At 43.7% G+C, this 16,947-nt stretch overlaps 1 protein-coding gene across 1 annotated transcript in view; it reads right to left on the bottom strand.

Annotated features, from left to right (window-relative positions):
• Nucleotides 1–16,947, bottom strand: part of LOC124593870 (G protein-coupled receptor kinase 1) — a 1,124,106-nt gene that overhangs the window by 188,708 nt on the left and 918,451 nt on the right. Inside the window, exon 3 of the mRNA XM_047132253.1 lies at nucleotides 412–485. Within this exon, the coding sequence (XP_046988209.1) occupies nucleotides 412–485 (74 nt within the window). The remainder of the gene's footprint in view (nucleotides 1–411; nucleotides 486–16,947) is intronic.

The following is a 16,947-nucleotide window of genomic DNA, read 5'->3' as shown; positions in this document are numbered from 1 at the left end:
TCTGTTTGACTCAATGCATAGGCGTATCAAGGCCGTTATTACGGCCAGAGGTGGTTGTTCTGAGTACCGTTTTCTCAGGATCTATGCTCCCAAACTGCGTGAAAATGTAATCACATGTCAGTTCTAGTATAATATATTTGTGCAATGAATACCCGTTTATCAATCAGCATTTCTTCTTGGTGTAGCTTTTTTAATGGCCAGTAGTGTACTTCTGGAAGGGAATCATTAATAAATATAACTAAGGTAGATGACCAGTGAAGACTGTGGAGATGCCTCGGTCGCCTCCACGGGAAACGCCGGCGACAGAGGAGGGGGACGAGTGCTCCACTGGAGGCTGGGCTTTAAATATTAATGCGGGAGTCGGCGCGGCGGCTCATCGATAATGCAGCGGCGGCAGGTGGCGATACTCACTTCTTCGTAGAACTTGAGCTGCGGGATGGGCTCGTCCGCTACCGTCTCGCAGAACTCCTTGAATAACAGGTAGCCTGCAACAGAAAGGCCACGCGCACGGTCAGCGCCCTGCTGTGCGGCTGCTGCTGCGTTTGATACGGGGCCCAGCACTACGAGGGGCAGCAGGCTGAGCGACCGATTCTTTGATCATCCTCACCGTTCCGACTATGTTACTACTACTGTTGCAGCTGCAGCTGCATCTGCTCCCTCGTTCACGACTGCTGCTGGCGCGAGCAGAAGAGACATTTGCTGTGTTCGTGAGAACAACGAAAGATAATTTTCTTAAGAGCATAACTAGCCTGCTCCCAAAGGGCTATTTATTTTATTGGAGTATGCTGAACTTTCACTAAAATTCCGTTTCGGTCCACGGTCATTCTCAGGTGAAGCATTAATTCGTTTCGCAATTAAAAACCACCTTCTTCTTCTTCTTCTTCCTCTTCTTCTTCTTGTGCTATGTATTTTATTTGTTCCGGATGTGTTTCGCCTGTTACTTTAAGACATTTTTAAGGATTCTAGACGGTCTGACTCATCCGAAGGGTCTCTGTTGATCCATTGTGCTTTTCAGAAGTTATTTTATTTAGACGACCAGTTTCGGCATCTCGATGATATCTTCAGGCCCCTACGCACTCCATTTATAGACAATCAGATACGTCGATACTTGCAGAACTGGAGCCATCAATATCTCTTTTCTGTGAATTCGTTTTGGAGTGTTTACTTCGAAGACTGCCCGAAGAGTTTTCGAATCAAACACTCCAAAAACGAATTCACTGAATCCGGATACTGATGGCTCCACTTATAAAAGTATCGATATATGTAATTAGCTGTACACGGAGTGCACAGGGGCCTGCAGGTGGTCATTGATGAAGTGGCGAAACTGTCGTCCAAATAATATAGTCTCTGAAATCAAAGAGCTGTTTGCCGATTTTTCTTCGGTAAACATCCCACGTCGGGGTTCTGGGCAGCTCAGTCCATTTCAGGAATTTTCTTCTAGAGGTTGAAGCTCTTTGTTCTGTGTTTGTACGTTTCACATAAACTACTAATCTCAGGTATAGCCATAACAGTTTAGAAATCGTAATTTTTGCGTAACTATTTTGCCTACATGAAGTTGTACATAGTTGCAGGTGACAAACTGTAAAGAAAAACAGACACTATAAAAAAAATAGTTCAAATGGCTCTGAGCACTATGGAAATTAACATTTGAGTTCACCAGTCCCCTATAAGTTAGAACTACTTAAATCTAACTAACCTAAGACATCACACACATTCATGCCCGAAGCAGGATTTCAACCTGCGACCGTAGCAGTCGCGCGGTTCCGGACTGAAGCGCATGGAACCGCTCGACCACCACGGCCGGCAGACACTATAAAAACGTAATACAGTAGAAAAACCACACTATGTGATAAGAAGGTATGAGTACACGATCTTATGAGTTATTGAAAAATATGTAATTACGATTTCGAAACTAATATTTACATGTTTTTAAACAGTAAAGAACATTTCCTTATGTTTAACAGTCCTAATAATAAAAAACCAACTGATGATGCTGTAGCTGTAGTGAAACTTTTGCTAAAGGCGGATCCTACCCAAAAACATAAGTTTATTCGGGAATTTTGTTGTTCACGAAGCATTGCCTCGGGTGACAGAGTGCATTTTTATTCTCTTACTAACAATTATCGCCTGTGAAATGTACCTCTACAGTGCATTGTACATAGCGCTGAAAAATGTGTTCGTATCCTTTAGCATTTTGTCTTTTCTTAAGCGCAATAACGAGACCACACCCTAACCACCTCCTTCGTACCTCAGTGTAGGCACTGCAAATGGTGGCAGATAACGTTCTACAGAAATTCGCCAAACCAAAACACCTCCATCCCCTTGCCACAAGTTATAGCGTGATTCATCATTCCAAATCATTCGTTTTTGGTCGTCCACGTCCCACTATTGCACCCCACTCTTTTTAACTCCCTGCTGTGCCGCTAAGCAGTGTCATTGGCGCGACGCGAGCGCCACCTAGGCCTGGTTGCGGGCTGCTGGCCCCGGAGCGAGCCCGGTAGTCAGCTGTCGGAGTGAGCTTGTGAACAAGACTGACTCGACGAGGCACTTACTGTCGCCTGTGGCGGGATAGTTTCTCCAACGCATATGTGCAATAGTGGACTCCCAGTTTGAGATGAACTCTCCTGGGTATTCCGTTTCATACTGGCATTCAAATTTTGATTAACGCCCAGCTTGAATGGATCGCATTTTCTGGCGATACGTAAGTCGAGTTCGAATGCTGAAATGCCAGGAAGACTGATAATTGTTCATACTTAGCGATACTTCATTCAATATTACATTGGACGCTTGTTATTTCTGTTAACTAAAGTGTTTTGGGTAAAACCAGACAGGATGTGGACGTAGTACTTTATAAGACTGAGGTTTCATGTTAAACCTTGTTCTTATGAAAGATGAAGCCGCCTTGCAGAATTTTGCTCAGAGCATAATTTCATCGTCCTTCTCATGTTTTAAGAATCATGAAAGAAGTGTTACCCGTATAACAGTCCTGGAGACACTGTAAGATTTCAGTCTGATTACATAATGGTAAAACGGAGATTTCGGAACCAGATTTTAAATTGTAAGACATTTCCAGGGAGAGATGTGGACTCTGACCACAACTGATTTCTTATGAACCGTAGATTAAACTGAAGAAATATCAAAAAATGTAGTAAACTAACGAGATGGGATCTGCATAGACTGAAAGAACAAGAGGTTGTTGAGAGTTTCATAGGAAACATTAGGCAACGATTCACTAGATCATGGGAAAGGAATACAGCAGACGAGTCGGTAGCTTCGAGAGAGGAAATAGTGAAGACAACAGAGGATCGAATAGGTGAAAAAACAAGGGCTAATAGAAATCCTTGGATATCACAGGAGATATTGAATTTAACTGATGGAAGGTAAAAATATACAAATTCTGCAAATAATGCAGGCGAAAGGGAATACAAACTTCTAAAATAATGAGACTGACAGAAAGAGCAAAATGGTTAAGCAGGAATGGCTAGAGGACAAATGTACGGACTGAGAAGCATAATTCACTAAGCGATCGCCTATAGGAAAATTAAAGTGGCCTTTGGAGAAAAGAAAAGCACGAATGTCAAGAACTCCGATGGGAAACCAATCCTAAGCAGAGAAGGGAATTTGAAATGTGGGAGGAGTATCTATGCAAGAGAGATGAACTTGAAGGCAATATTATAGAACTGGAGGAGGACATAGACTAGGGTGAGACGGGACACATAATACTGGGAGAAGAATACGACTTAGCACTCAAAGACCGGAGTCGAAACAGCCTCCTAGGTATAGACGACATCCCGTCAAAACTACTGACAGTCTTGCGAAAGCCAGTCATTACCCTAGCTGGTGTGCACGATGTATAAGAAATACCCTCAGAGTTGAAGAATGTAATAATTCCAACTCCAAAGAAAGCAGGTGAATATTAGCGAACTAACAGTTTAATAAACCACGGTTGAGCCGTGGCTTGCTCATGCTATGCGCTGGATTTAACCTTCGTTGTGATTCTGTGTTTAGTCTCCCGCGGTTATCGCGATTATGATCCTCTCCTTCCGCGGGTGGTAGCAGCGGTGTGTATCGATATTTGCACCTATCTTTGACCTGGCGTTTATAGTTTCCGGCTGGGCGGTGTGCGACCGATCGGTCGGTTGGCGTGGAGCAGCGAGGAATTCTCCGCGGGACATAGTTTGGCCGGGGCCGCTGGCGGTCTCTACGCGGTGTCTTGAGTGTGTGGGCCTGTTCCCATTGCTACGAAGTCGTGGCTCACAGACCCTGGACACGAAAGTTGAGTTTTGATTTAATCTACCAGCAAGTCAAGACTGTTCACATTGTGTCGTTTGGAGTTCGTTGTCGGCTGTTGGGATATTCCCGCGAGCAACAATGAGGTTTTCAAGTTGCAAAATTCTAGCCACCCTCCGGTGGAGTTTCACTGTATTTGGTTATCTGAATTGAAGTGCACCAGCGGAATCTTCTGCCTTGTGGCCGTTAACGTTCCGGTTGCCTGCCCTGGTAGTTGACGTAAATTTCAGGCAGTGCAGTTTCCTCATCGTGTTTTTGCTGTCCAGCACGGTGTATAGTTTCACATCTCCATGTATGGTTATGGGCGCCAATATCTTCTACTTTGTTCCATTGAACTCCCTGTTGTGCCCTGATCGGGTGAAGTGGAAGTTATCTTGTCGGTGGATCTGTTGACTGTCAGTCGGTTGGGTTGTCGTCGGATCGTGAATGGTTGGCCCCACTGCCTGTCTCACCCAAGTGAGCATTAGTGTTTGAATTCCAGGCAGACCATCGCACATCTGACCGCCCTTGGGTGTACTGCCTTTTTTATTTTGTTCTTGTTGTTGGTACTTGTATGGCTTCTAGCAGTTTTTTTTTTTATTTAAGGTTGCTTTACCCTTAAGGCGTAAGATTCTTTAGGCCTTTGGCATAATTTAAAGAACGGTTTCACATAAGACCTTTGCTATTTAAAAAAATTTAATGTTATGGAGTTTTAAGTATTAGTCCTTCAGCCGATTTGAATTTAACTTGTTTGCTCTTGAAACGTCTGATTCTTTGGGCCTTCAACCTAACTAAAGAACTGTTTTAAGATAAGGTTTTGCCTTTTAAATTTCTGTTTTGGTTGAGATTTGCCTAATTAAGTACTGTTTTACGTAAGGCCTTGGTTTTTTTTTAAATTAATGTTGTTTATCCTTAACGGTTGGGCTTTCAGCCTATTTTTGGATTCAAATTATTTGTTCTGAAAATCGCAGATTCATTGGGCCTTCAGCCTAAATAAAGAACTGTTGTAAGATAAGGCTCGCCTGATTATGCTTGCGTTTTAAGTTATTTGCCTTCAGCCATTTTTAAATAAAAGTGCTTTTCAGCTGGTAATTAAGTCCCAAAGATTAAAGCTGTGTGTTTAAAAAAATTTTTTGGGCTCTTGTAATGTTTGATCAAATAATAAAGTTGTATGTTCGTGTGTAACTGACATTCCCTTATTTTGGCCTCTTTCCACAATTTAAACTACCTGTCCTGTCCTGCGGGTTTAGATGGGTGTCTCAACGGTTACAAAATACAACAAGAATTCTTTACAGAAGTACGGGAAAAATGGTAGAAGTCCATCGCGGGGAATATCAGTTTCGATTCCGGAAAAATGTAGGAACACACAAGCTAATACTGACCTTACAACTTCTAGAAACCTACGTTTATAGACTCAATGAAAGCTTTTGATACTGTTGACTGGAATACTCTCTTTGAAATTCTGAAGGAAAAAGGTGTAAAATACATGGAGTAAAAGGCTATTTACAACTTTTACAGAGACTAGGTGGCAGTTGCAAGAGTAGAGGGGATGAGAGGGAAACGATGTTTGAGAAGGGGGTGAGACAGGGATTAGCCTATCCCAGACGTTATTCAACCTGTAAATTGAGGAAACTGTAAAGAAAGCCATGGCATTATAATTCTTCCAGAAGCAGCAAAAGACTTGAAAGAGTAGCTTAAAGGAATGGACAGCGTTTTGAAACGAGGATATAAAATGAACGTCAACGAACGCAACACAAGGATAATGGAATGCAGTCGTATAAAATCAGGGGATGCTGAGGGGATTAGATTGGGAAGCGAGACACAAAGTAGTAGATGAGATTTGCTATTGGAGCAGTAAAATAACTGATGATAGTCAAAGTAGAGAGGATATACAATGTAGACTGGCAGTGGCAAGAAAAGCGTTTCTGAAGAAAAGAAATTTGTTAACATCGAATATAAAGTATTCGTATGGAGTGTTGCAAGGCATGGAAGTGAAAAAATGGTTCAAATGGGTCTAAGCACTATGGGACTTAACATCTGAGGTCATCAGTCCCCTAGACTTAGAACTAGTTAAACCTAAGTAACCTAAGGACATGACACACATCCAAGGCCGAGGCAGTATTCGAACCTGCGACTGTAGCAGCAGCGCGGTTCCGGACTGAAGCGCCTAGAACTGCTCGGCCACAACGGCTATGGATGTGAAACATGGACAATAAACAGTTTAGACAAGAAGCTTTTGAAATAGGTTGTTACAGAAAAATGCTTAAGATTAGATGGGTAGATGATTTTACTAATGAGGAGGTACTGAATAGAAATCTGGAGAAAAGGCATTTGTGGCACAGCCTGACTAGAAAAGGGGTCGGTTTACTGGACACACACACTGAGTCACCAAGGGATGACGAATTTAGTATTGGAGGGCAATATGGGGAGTAAAAATAACAGGAGTAGATCAAGAGACGGATATAGTAAGCAGATTCAGAAAGACATAGGTTACAGTGGATATTCGGAGATGAAGACGCTTGGACAGGATAGAGCAGCATGAAGAGCTCCATCAAGCCAGTCTTCCAACTGAAGACCGGAACGACAGCAAACGGTTGATTTACTTCTTTCCCATATGTCTTTGTTCGCATTTGCTTGCCCCTTACATTAGAAATTAAAATCCTCCACGCCATTTTCTGTCTGTGTGGAGACTAATCTCAGGAACTATTTTACGGATGTTTTTATTAATACACAGACAGATTTGGAATGAAGATTTCTGTACAGCATTTATTACTGTCACACCAGACAAGTCGTCCGGCCGTAATTCTTAGCCGTGTGGCCGGGGCTACGCGATTGTAGCAACAGAATTGTCGTTCAGTATTCTTCGTATGATGATTCTCTGCGATTTCGCAATAATAACGTCGCCTTTCTTTCAGTGATTCTCGTTTAAGTTCGCCGAACATCTCTCCCGTCCTTTCATAGAGACAGAATATACCTGTTACGATCCAGCAACGTGTTTGTGTATTCATTTGGCACAACGGTGCGGACGCACACTAGAACTGGTCACGTGAGCGTCCTGCATACGATTTCCTTTCACTTCCCCAGAAGCCTGCCAATAAATTCGATTCTTCCATTTGGCTTTCCTGATGCGGGCTCTACGTGTTTATCCCAGCTGATGTCGCTTCTTACAATTATTACTACCACTGAATATTTGTACGATGAAACGTGTCGCAGATGTTCGTCATTACCAGGTCCTATCTCCCTGTTACACGCATTTATCCACACTTAAAAAAGACCTGCCAACTATGACGTGGCTAATACCGGGTACAGACGTCTATATTTGTTACAGAGGCCGAGAGAGAGAAAGCCGTGTGTCCCCCTGATCAGTCGCTGTTGCACGGCAAAAGTGAGGAAGTATCTTTCAGACCGCGTAAAGCGACGTACGCGTCCGACTGGAACGGCTGCCGCCGCAAGAAGCGACGTGTGCTGACGGATGGGGGCTTTTCTGCCGGCAGCCTCCGTGCTATCGCTCGTACCTGGGGGCAGCAGGCCAGCCCAGGCGAGAAGACAGTGTCGTACTCAGGGCGCGGTCACTCCTCTGTTCGCGGGCAATGCCTGCGTCATTAATCACCCTTCTTGTGCGAGGGCGACACGGCAGCTCAAACCATCACACCAGCTGCGAGGGACCTGCTCTATGGTGCTGCCTTAACGTCCGAGAACACGTGACCACAATGTAACAATTTTAGTTGAAAAAAAAAAAGACAAACCGCCTTCAGTCACTAATCGTTATATTTATTTCAACGCCTACACGAAGCATTTCGAGCCTTGGGGGCTTGTCATCAACTGCTTGAATAATTTGGATCATTTCTTGAAATAAGGGCACTACTGGTCCTTATTTGAGGAAATGATGCAAATTGATCAAGCACTTGAAGAGCGCGGGGCTCGAAATGCTTCGTGTCCGTAGACCGCCGGATAAAGTATTAGTACACCTGGAAAGACAACGTCGAATTTGATCCGATAATGGCATACGCCGCTTGGGGGGTAGCAGACGTCATCCGCTAACAGATAGCGTAGTGACATAGCTACCAGAGCGCCATCTGTGTCTACCCTTTAGTAGGGAATGCTCGTAGCCTGAAGGCTCGATGTGGTACAAAGATGTGAAACAAGCAGGCAACCTTGCCACGGAGACGCAGTCGCGCTCCCTACAGCCAACTGTACGAGTTTGAAAGGGGTCAACGAGAACATTCTCACACGCGCGGACGGGATTCTGGACGTCCACGTAGCACAGACGGCCGCCATGATTGTTGTATCTTAAGGGCAGCAGTGGTAGATCGTAGAGCTACGAACTGTTGTGAACCGATTATTAACAGTGGGACTACAGGCACGCGCACCTTTAGCCCGTCCTCCACTCCTGCCACAGCGTCGACATGCAGGGCTGGACTGGCGCTGTGACAGGATCACATGGAAGATGCAATGGCGCACCATGGTGTTCAGCGATGAAAGCAGATTCTGCCCCCACGCAAGTGATCTTCATTTACATGAACGACGTAGATCTGGTGTGCGCTGTCTCGTAGAGTGCATTCGTCCAAAACACTGACCCCAGCTCAAGTCTCATGGTCTGGGGTGCGATAAGCTACTACTCTCTTTCACCTTTGTGTTTCTGGAGGTGACGCTAAGCAGCACTCCATACTTGCAGAATGTTGTTAGACCCGTCCTTTTGCCGTTCTTGCAACAGGAAAGTGATGTGTTGTTCCAGCTGAATAATGCTCCGCCACACACTGCCCGTGAAACTCAACGTGCTTTGAAACTTCCTGGCAGATTTAAACTGTGTGCCGGACCGAGACTCGAACTCGGGACCTTTGCCGCGAAAACCAAAGGTCCCGAGTTGTAATCTCGGTCCGGCACACAATTTTAACCTGCCAGGAAGTTTCATAACAGCGCACACTCCGCTGCAGAGTGAAAATCTCATTGTCAACGTGCTTTCTAAGGCGTGCGGCAGCTTCTCTGGGCAGCAGGATCTCCGCACTTGTCTCCAGTCAAGCACGTGTGGGATATGATGGGACGGAAAGCGACTTGTGCGACTCGTCAACCAACAACTGTTACAGAAATACCGTGAAGAAGTCGGTCAGGCGTGGCATAACGTACCCCAGGCCAGTATCCGCCATTGTACGGTTGACTGGCTGCCAGAGTCAGCGCCCGCATTGCCAATGCGTTGAGGCTACAGCACATACTAATGTGGGTGTTTCAGCATGGGTCGATACCTGGCATCTCAGAACTGCCTGTGCCGTTTATGTGTAAATGTAATCATTTCATGTACTCCATACACACTGTTGCGTCAACTGGGAACCTCTAAAAGGATGTGCTATTTATTTCCGGCAGTATGCTTCAATAAAGGTCACAATTAGTGACTGAAGGTGGTTTGCTTTCTTTTTCTGAAAATGATGCAGTCGCAACGACAACGGTCGGAACAATGGACAAAACTAAAATACAGTACAAAAATTTGCCGAAACTTAGTATGTCGTGTATTAGGTTATTTCGCTAACTACACAGCGGGTAACAATGGTCGATTCGGCCAGTTATATTATTTTTGTCTGTTACTTATCACTTCTTCCGTCCCGACAGTGTTTGTAAATGTTATAGATGCCGAGATGCACCACTGTTCTGCGCCGATTGAAATTGTGTATCTCTCCAATAACTGAATGGGTTTGTCAGTGACATCAGAGGAAAGCACGGGCCTCCTATCTCCAATAGAATGCTACCTAACAAAGCACTGTGCTATCGATCCAACTTTCACTTTGATAACTGCACGTATGAGTGCGTTACGTTTGCTTGGAACGATTTAGCAAACCGCGAGTAAAGCAAAGCTATTGTGAACTGTGTTTCTTCGAGCACCGTAGCGCTTCCCCAGCGTGATCGTACTGGGAGGTGCGTTACATGCTCTGATGTGGCGAGAAGTGCGAACGCTTCGTGCACCCAAGAACGCTGTCGAATGTGATCGTTTTGGTGGTGTAGGAGGCATAATGTTGCATGCGCGTATTGACCTCCAAATCTTTGAATACGGTCCGCTCACCGGTAAGCGTTATTGTGATGATGTACTTCTTTAAATTCAAATGGCTCTGAGCACTATGGGACTTAACTGCTGAGGTCAATAGTCCCCTAGAACTTAGAACTACTTAAACCTAACTAACTAAGGCAACACAAACATCCATGCCCGACACAGGATTCGAACCTGCGATCGTAGCGGTCGCGCGGTTCCAGACTGTACCGCCTAGAAACGCTCGGCCACTCCGGTCGGCTGTAATTCTTCCCCCTGTGCCTCATCTCAAGAGTGCATTCTGCCTGGACTTAATTTTTATCAATGACAATGCGCGACCCCCTCCGATAGTGCAAGTGTAATAGAGGGTTTTTCAGCAAATGTCCTGGGCTGTCCGTTGTCCCGACGTGTGGGATGCCTTCGGAGTCGTACTGTAGCACAGTTGCCAACCACGCTGCTGGAGGAATGGAACACCGTCAACAACAACTCCTTACTAACTTTGTGACCGTAATGGGGCAGCACATTGCAGATCATGAATTGCCGTCTGTGTGAACACACACCCTATTGAAAACCATATCTCGCCTTTTGTAATGTCCAGGAGACCATCATGACTCGCGCTAACTTCAGTGTAATGATTGTCTTTGAATAAAAGTGTCATTTCTGCTCGATTCATTGCGTATTTCCTTCAACTACCTTCTGTACAGTACTATACTGCAGCAATTCATTCTACGTCCAGTCCAAGTATCTTCAAAATATGTTATGTGATTATTCCATTTTACGATTGTGACTCTTTTCTGTGATTCACTACCAATCATGTAATCGGATAACATTGATACTGAACACCTATTATACATTTATTTTCTCCCCCCCCCCCTCCCACACACACACACACACACACACACACACACACACACTTCTGTAGGATGTGCAGAGAGGCCTGTGCCTCTAGACTGCTGTTTACGAGATCCATGTCAAGTCCCATAGAGGTGGTTTCCGCCTTCCATAAATATCGTATTACGCGGGCATTAAACGATGTTAATAATTAAACAACACAGTGCCGTCATCGACATAAGTATAGAGTTATCTGCATGTGCACAAAGCCTCTTCTTGAAGACGAGTGCGACCTGTGCCTTTTTGCAATGGCTTGGAACGCTTCGTTGGTTCAGCGACCTTTGATTAACTGCTACTGAAAAGGGAAAATATTCCTTTGTTCATGCCAGAACGGTGAGCGAAAGGTGTACAGCCAGCTTGTTCAATCTCCTTTCACGAAAATTTTGTCAGCATATATCACAACACGAGCAACTCGCTGTTGAAGCTGCAAATAGCTAGAAGTAACAATGACGTAACTCGGCTTGCGCTGTACCTAATCGTTTTACGTATCGCTACGGAAGCGTTTGCTAACTCATTGTAGCTGTGTGTACGGTGGCTGTCTGGAGCGCTACCTTTTTCATGACAGAAGTCAACATTGAGCAATCCAAGTTGTTACGTCAATGAATTCTTCCATCTTGAACCTTGAACCTTTAATCTTTACCACGTCTTGTCGCATACAGACACGTACGGTTATTTTTATTTATAGGCCTCAGTCAATCTAATAGTACAGCAAGGCTCTTTAAAAATGATTCACACAGTACTAGAAAAATATAACGATGGCTGAACACAGTATACTCACTAAGTTTCATCATTTAGCACCTATACTCTTATAATTTCGAATTCACTGATACGAGGGCTATCCACAAAGTGCATGACGTTTTGGAATTAAAAATAAATAAAGCATTGAAATTTTTTTAAATTTTATACAGATGAAAGCCACACTTCAATACTACTTTTCTACATAGTTGCCATTTAAATTAAGGCACTTATCGTAGCGATGGACGAGCTTGGAAATTCCTTCGTCGTAAAATACGGCCGCCTGCGCCTTCTACCACGTGGTTACCTCTTCTTGAAGCTGTGCGTCATCAAAACGCTGCATAGCCAACCACTTCTTCATTGCTGGGAATAAGTGGAAGTCGCTCGGTGCAAGGTCGGGACTGTACGGTGGATGAGGAAACAACTCCCACTTAAAAGATTCGAGAACTTCACGAGTGGCATTTGCCGTGTGGGCCCGGGCGTTGTCGTGAATCAGCAAGATCTTTGAGCCCAACTTTCCCCTGCGCTTGTTTTGTATTGCTCTTCTGAGCTTGTGCAGAGTTTGGCAATACCTTTGAGAGCTTATTGTATTGCCTCTTTCCAGGAAATCCACAAAAATCGTATTTCTACCGGGTTACTGATTAACCACGTGGTTGAAGGCGCAGATGGCCGAATTTTACGACGAAGGAATTTCCAAGCTCGTCCATCGCTACGATAAGTGTCTTAATTAAAATGGCAACTATGTAGAAAAGTAGTATTTAAGTGTGGCTTTCATCTGTATACAATAAAAAAACTCCAATCCTTTATTTATTTTTAATTCCAAAACGTGATGTATTTTGTGGATAGCCCTCGTATTTTCACTTTTATTTTCAAATAATGTTTGCAGAAAAGACGACCAAGCACGAAATTTTAACCCCTGTGATTGAAAAAAGATTTATTTTCCTTGAGGAACAAAACATTGATTTGCATGCGACAGAATGAGAATTTATGTTTTTCTTAAAAATAAGTAATGTTATTTTTACACACTTAACTGAGACAGAAAATAGCAAAGTATTGGAGCGGCTGTTATGATGATGGTAATAATAATAATAATAATAATAATAATAATAATAATAAAGACGACCCGATGCTTATAGTGATGATGCTGTCGCTCTATCGTGTAAGAGACAGACAGTAATTACTGTGTCAAAAAATACTGAAAGTTACGAAATGTACCAATAACAAAAGAAATTTTCGTGTTCTCCCTCATGTGAACTGTTTGTATTATGTTAAGATATTGTATAGTTACTATTAACAAACTATTCTTGAAAACTAAGCATAAGAATACAAAGATGTGTTGAAATATGTTACTTTAGCACTGACAATCGCTGAAGTTTCTTTACATTCATTTTACATGATTTGATATTTGAAACGTCAGATCACTTATTAATTTATGAATCAATGGCTGCCTGAGAAACAGGAAGATGAAGTTTTGTAAATGATGTAACTGTTTCCATTCTATGGAACAGGCACTAACGTGGTGAACACTACGATTTGTTTCCTTATGTTTCTTGTATAACTCCTCTGCTCTTCCCACATATTTTTTTTTTTTTACACGCTAGAATGATGTGATTGCCATTTGAAAAGCTGCCACATAGAGATACGTATCCTACGGAAGTGGCTTAAAAACATACTTGTGTAGGCGTACCCATATGTTAAGCGTATTATGACACGGATTTTGTAGGGTTACAGAGCAGACATGGGCATAAATTCCTCCTATGTCCGTCTCCGTAGTGAGCTAGTAGGTGGGCCTTTCCTCTTGGGCATGTTTCTTGACAGAAACTACTAATTCAGTGTAAAGTCAAGGAATGCCTTGAAAATGGCCTGTCCAGCAACGCTTACAATTATTATCCAATTACTCAAATACGAGACAGGAACTGAAATTCAAGATAGCAAAGCGAATGCAGGAATGCTTAACTCCGCTTTCAATTGCTTCTTTACAAAGGAAAATACAGGATACACTTTCCCAATTTTATTGTTGTACCACTGAAAGTATGACTCAAATAGATATTACTGTCAGTGGCGTTGAGAAACCGCAGAAATCGTTAAAACAGAACAAAGCTGCAGTGCTCGATGAAATCTCTATACTGAATTTTCGACGGAATTACCCCCCCTTTTTTAACTGTCATGTACCTAAATCCCTCGAACAAAAAATTGTGACCAGTAGTTGGAAGAAGCACACGTCACACCTGTCCACAAAAAGGGTAACACAAGAGTTGCAGTAACTACCGTCCAAAATCCATTACATCCATTTGATATGAAATTTTAGAACATATTCTGAGCTCAAACGTAATGAGGTATCTCGAACGGAACGACTCCATCCTCGTCAACCAGCATGGATTCCAAAAACATAGATCACGTGAACCCCAACTCCCACTTTCTCCACACACAACATACTGAAACACTTGGATCAAGGCAGTAAGTTATTCTCCATGTTGTAATGGTACCAGCTGATGTTTGATTGCACTCAAGGGTAATGGTCTCAGAAAGGTTGAGAACCACTTCATTACAGAGTGTCGATAATATTGCTTTGGCCTGGTCGATCATCAAACTTCTCTCCAATCGAGTATACAGGGTGCACATAAAGTCCGGGAACACTTTCAATTATTTATTGCACAAGAACTAAACATTGTACAGATGTCATACATATTGCATTTTTGAAGAGAAACTCTGAAAGCTTTTTTTTTACAAACATTCGATATGCGAACCATGAGTGGGCCCGGCAGACGTCAATACAGTAATCAAATTCTTGCCATACCTGTCCCAGGATGGAATCGTCGACTGTGGCAGTCGCTTCCCGTATTCTCTCCCGGAGCTCTGTTACATTCCGTGGTAGAGGCGGTACATACACAAGATCTTTAATGTGTTCCCACAGAAAAAAAGTCACACGGAGTGAGATCTGGTGATCGGCGAGGCCATTTCATGGTCTCCTTCTGTAGCATGGACGATCCATCGATGCAGCAGCTCCGTGTTCAGGTACCCACGAACTTCACGATGAAAATGGGGTGGAGCCCCATCGTGCTGAAAGATGAACGGACAGTCTGACTGCATTTGAGGCATCAGCCATTGCTGCAACATGTCCAAGTAGGAATATCCAGGGACAGTGCTCTCGGCGAAGGAGAATGGCCCGTACAGTTTTCAACGTGCCAAGGCACGAACAACATTTACCTTTGGGGAATCACGCTCGAATCCCATGGGTTCGTGTAGATGCCTTGTACCCCAGATTCGACGATTATGCCTATTCACTTTCCCATTGGTGTGATAAGTGGCTTCGTCGCTAAAAATTAAGCAATCAACAATGCCATCCCCATCCTAATTCAATTGTTTCAACTGCGAACAAAACTCAAAACGCTTGTCTTTGTCGCCGTCATTGAGCTTCTGCACTAGCTCCAATTTGAGTGGTTTCATAGACAGCTTCGGTCGCAGGACTTTCTACACAGTCATCGGAGCCATTTCGAGTTCACGGGACGAACGACGCACCGATTTTTTTGGACTCCTTATGAATGTCAATCGTACGCGCTCCACATTCACTTCACTCACACTGGGACTTCCACTTCTCTTTGCCGGGCACAAGCAACCCGTCGTAACGAATTTGTTGTGCCAGTGGTAAATGGCCTTTCTTGTTGGTGGCTTCTTACCGTACATGGTTCTAAACATCCACTGAACAGCTGTAGCACACTTGTTTTTGTCGAACTCCAACACACAAAAAGTATGCTGCGCACCTGAACTCGCCATGTTTGCGACTAGCGTTATCGGGAAATTACTGAAGTACGCTGTGGCGGTGTACATGGGAAAAAAAACTTTCAGGATTTCTCTTCAAAATGACATATGTATGACATCTGTGTAATGTTTGGTTCTTGTGCAGTAAATAATTGAAAATGTTCCCGGACACCCTGTATACGGGACATCATCTGACAACTCCAGCGTCATCCAGAAAGAGTATTAACCATCCCTGTACGACCGACCAAGTGCGGCAGGCTTGGAACACCATCTCACAAACTGACATACGGCACCTGTGCAACACATTGCTTGTCGTTTGCGTGCTTTCATTTAACAATCTGACGTTTACAATGGCTATTAATGTACCAACATTTCACATTTGAATTTGCTTATCTCTGACATTAACATGTTATCATTCAATATTAATCACTTAAATATGTTACCTAGACAAATGTGTGAGCGACTTTTCAATACTCTACATTAATTATTTTTTGGTGTTGTGACCTTTTTTTTCGTCAGTGCAGTCATACGATACCCGCCTCCGAAGCCGAGGTCGCTAACGCAGGCCTCTGCGGTGGCGCTCGACTCGGAGGAACGCCTTGAGGTGGAAAATTTCCTGAGTAGTATTTGGCCGGGAATGGAGAAAACTGAATTTCTTGGAGCATGGAGTGAGAGGATATGACTGTGTGTGGTCATCGATCCATCCGCAGGAGTTCGGCGGCTCCCTTGCTGCTGTTCGGGGTTAGGCCTCATGCCGGCATCGTGTTTCACTCGCTCCCTTCCCTTCATACACAACACTGCACTGTACACGTACTTCCCGCACTCATACTCAGGATGAAGACACACACTTGACACTTGGTAACAGGTTGGAGGGCGGAAAACCACCCCTACTTCGATTCTGAGAAGAGCGGCGATGCAGGAGTTCTGCATCTGCTACCCTGCTCTCATCTCAAGAGTACGGAACCTCTTTGACTTTTGACTTATATGACGTGATATACTGAAGGTTTGACTCAAGAACTACATAGGTTGAACATTTAGCACGGCGATTATCCAAAATACCTAATACTTACAATGATTTAGCATACTTCAGTGCGTCATTCGCGATCGACTAACAACAAAATACAGATTACATAATTAAGGACTGTTTCGAATGGCGTTGCAGCAGCTGATGTTAGGCACACAGTAGCATACGAACAATCACTGAGGGTGCGTCTGTTAACACAGCGGTTGGACTGACGACGAACAAAGAGCAATCAGGCTGTTCTTACTGGGCAGCTCCG

This window comes from Schistocerca americana, chromosome 1 (assembly GCF_021461395.2).
Source record: "Schistocerca americana isolate TAMUIC-IGC-003095 chromosome 1, iqSchAmer2.1, whole genome shotgun sequence".
Lineage (NCBI taxonomy): Eukaryota > Metazoa > Arthropoda > Insecta > Orthoptera > Acrididae > Schistocerca > Schistocerca americana.
The sequence above is the reverse complement of the archived record's forward strand: the minus strand, read 5'-3'. Positions and strand labels throughout refer to the sequence as shown.